The sequence below is a fragment of the Mizuhopecten yessoensis genome, unplaced genomic scaffold, assembly GCF_002113885.1.
Source record: "Mizuhopecten yessoensis strain PY_sf001 unplaced genomic scaffold, ASM211388v2 scaffold698499, whole genome shotgun sequence".
NCBI lineage: Eukaryota > Metazoa > Mollusca > Bivalvia > Pectinida > Pectinidae > Mizuhopecten > Mizuhopecten yessoensis.
Genome location: NW_018471168.1, coordinates 1 through 692, shown reverse-complemented (window position 1 = coordinate 692; position 692 = coordinate 1). Strand labels below are relative to the sequence as shown.

At 42.9% G+C, this 692-nt stretch overlaps 1 protein-coding gene across 1 annotated transcript; it reads right to left on the bottom strand.

The window, feature by feature from the left end:
- Nucleotides 1-45: 45 nt before the first annotated feature.
- On the bottom strand, nt 46-651 carry LOC110440714 (60S ribosomal protein L16-A-like). The gene has a single exon (XM_021483865.1). It carries the CDS (start codon nt 649-651, stop codon nt 46-48), a length of 606 nt encoding a protein of 201 aa, XP_021339540.1.
- Between the last annotated feature and the right edge of the window lie 41 nt (nt 652-692).

Sequence of the window (692 nt, the reverse complement as noted above, 5' to 3'; positions counted from 1 at the left end):
TAATAATTATAACTTACTAAAATAAAAATTCAGAAATCAAGCTTTTTAGTAACCGTACTTGGCAATAGTTTCGTTAACGGCCTTTAAAGAAGCTTCAGAGTTTTCAACAGCCTTGGCCTTAAGGTTAAGAACAGCCTTCTTCTTTTCGTAGTAAGCTTGGGCCTTGACCTTACGCTTAGCTTCAAGCTTTTCAACGACATCTTGGTACTTCCATCCGAATTCACTGCTGACTCTCTTAAGAGCGGTGTACTTACGTCCTGGCTTAAGACGGAGGACACGGAGAGCTTCTGGGACAACGTTTCTCTTGATCTTGTCGTATGGAGCTGGAATACCGTCGAAGACCTTAAGACGTTCTAAGGCAGCGGTACCACGGGCAGTCTTGTGTGGAACCATACCACGGACAACGTGGTAGAACATTCTAGATGGAGCACGGAAGTGGAATGGACCACGGGCTGGGTTGAAGACACAAGACTTGTGGAAGTAACGTTGGAATCTTAACTTGTTTCTGAAGAATGGACCACTGATGGCGAGTTCTTCACAACGGACAACAACGATCTTTTGACCCTTGAGAAGTTCCTTAGCAACAATGGAAGCTAAACGACCCATAAGGTGACCCTTGGCATCAATGACGATTTGCTTTTCGAAAGTCATTTTGGACTATTAATCAATTTAATCTGAAAGGAACAATAAAT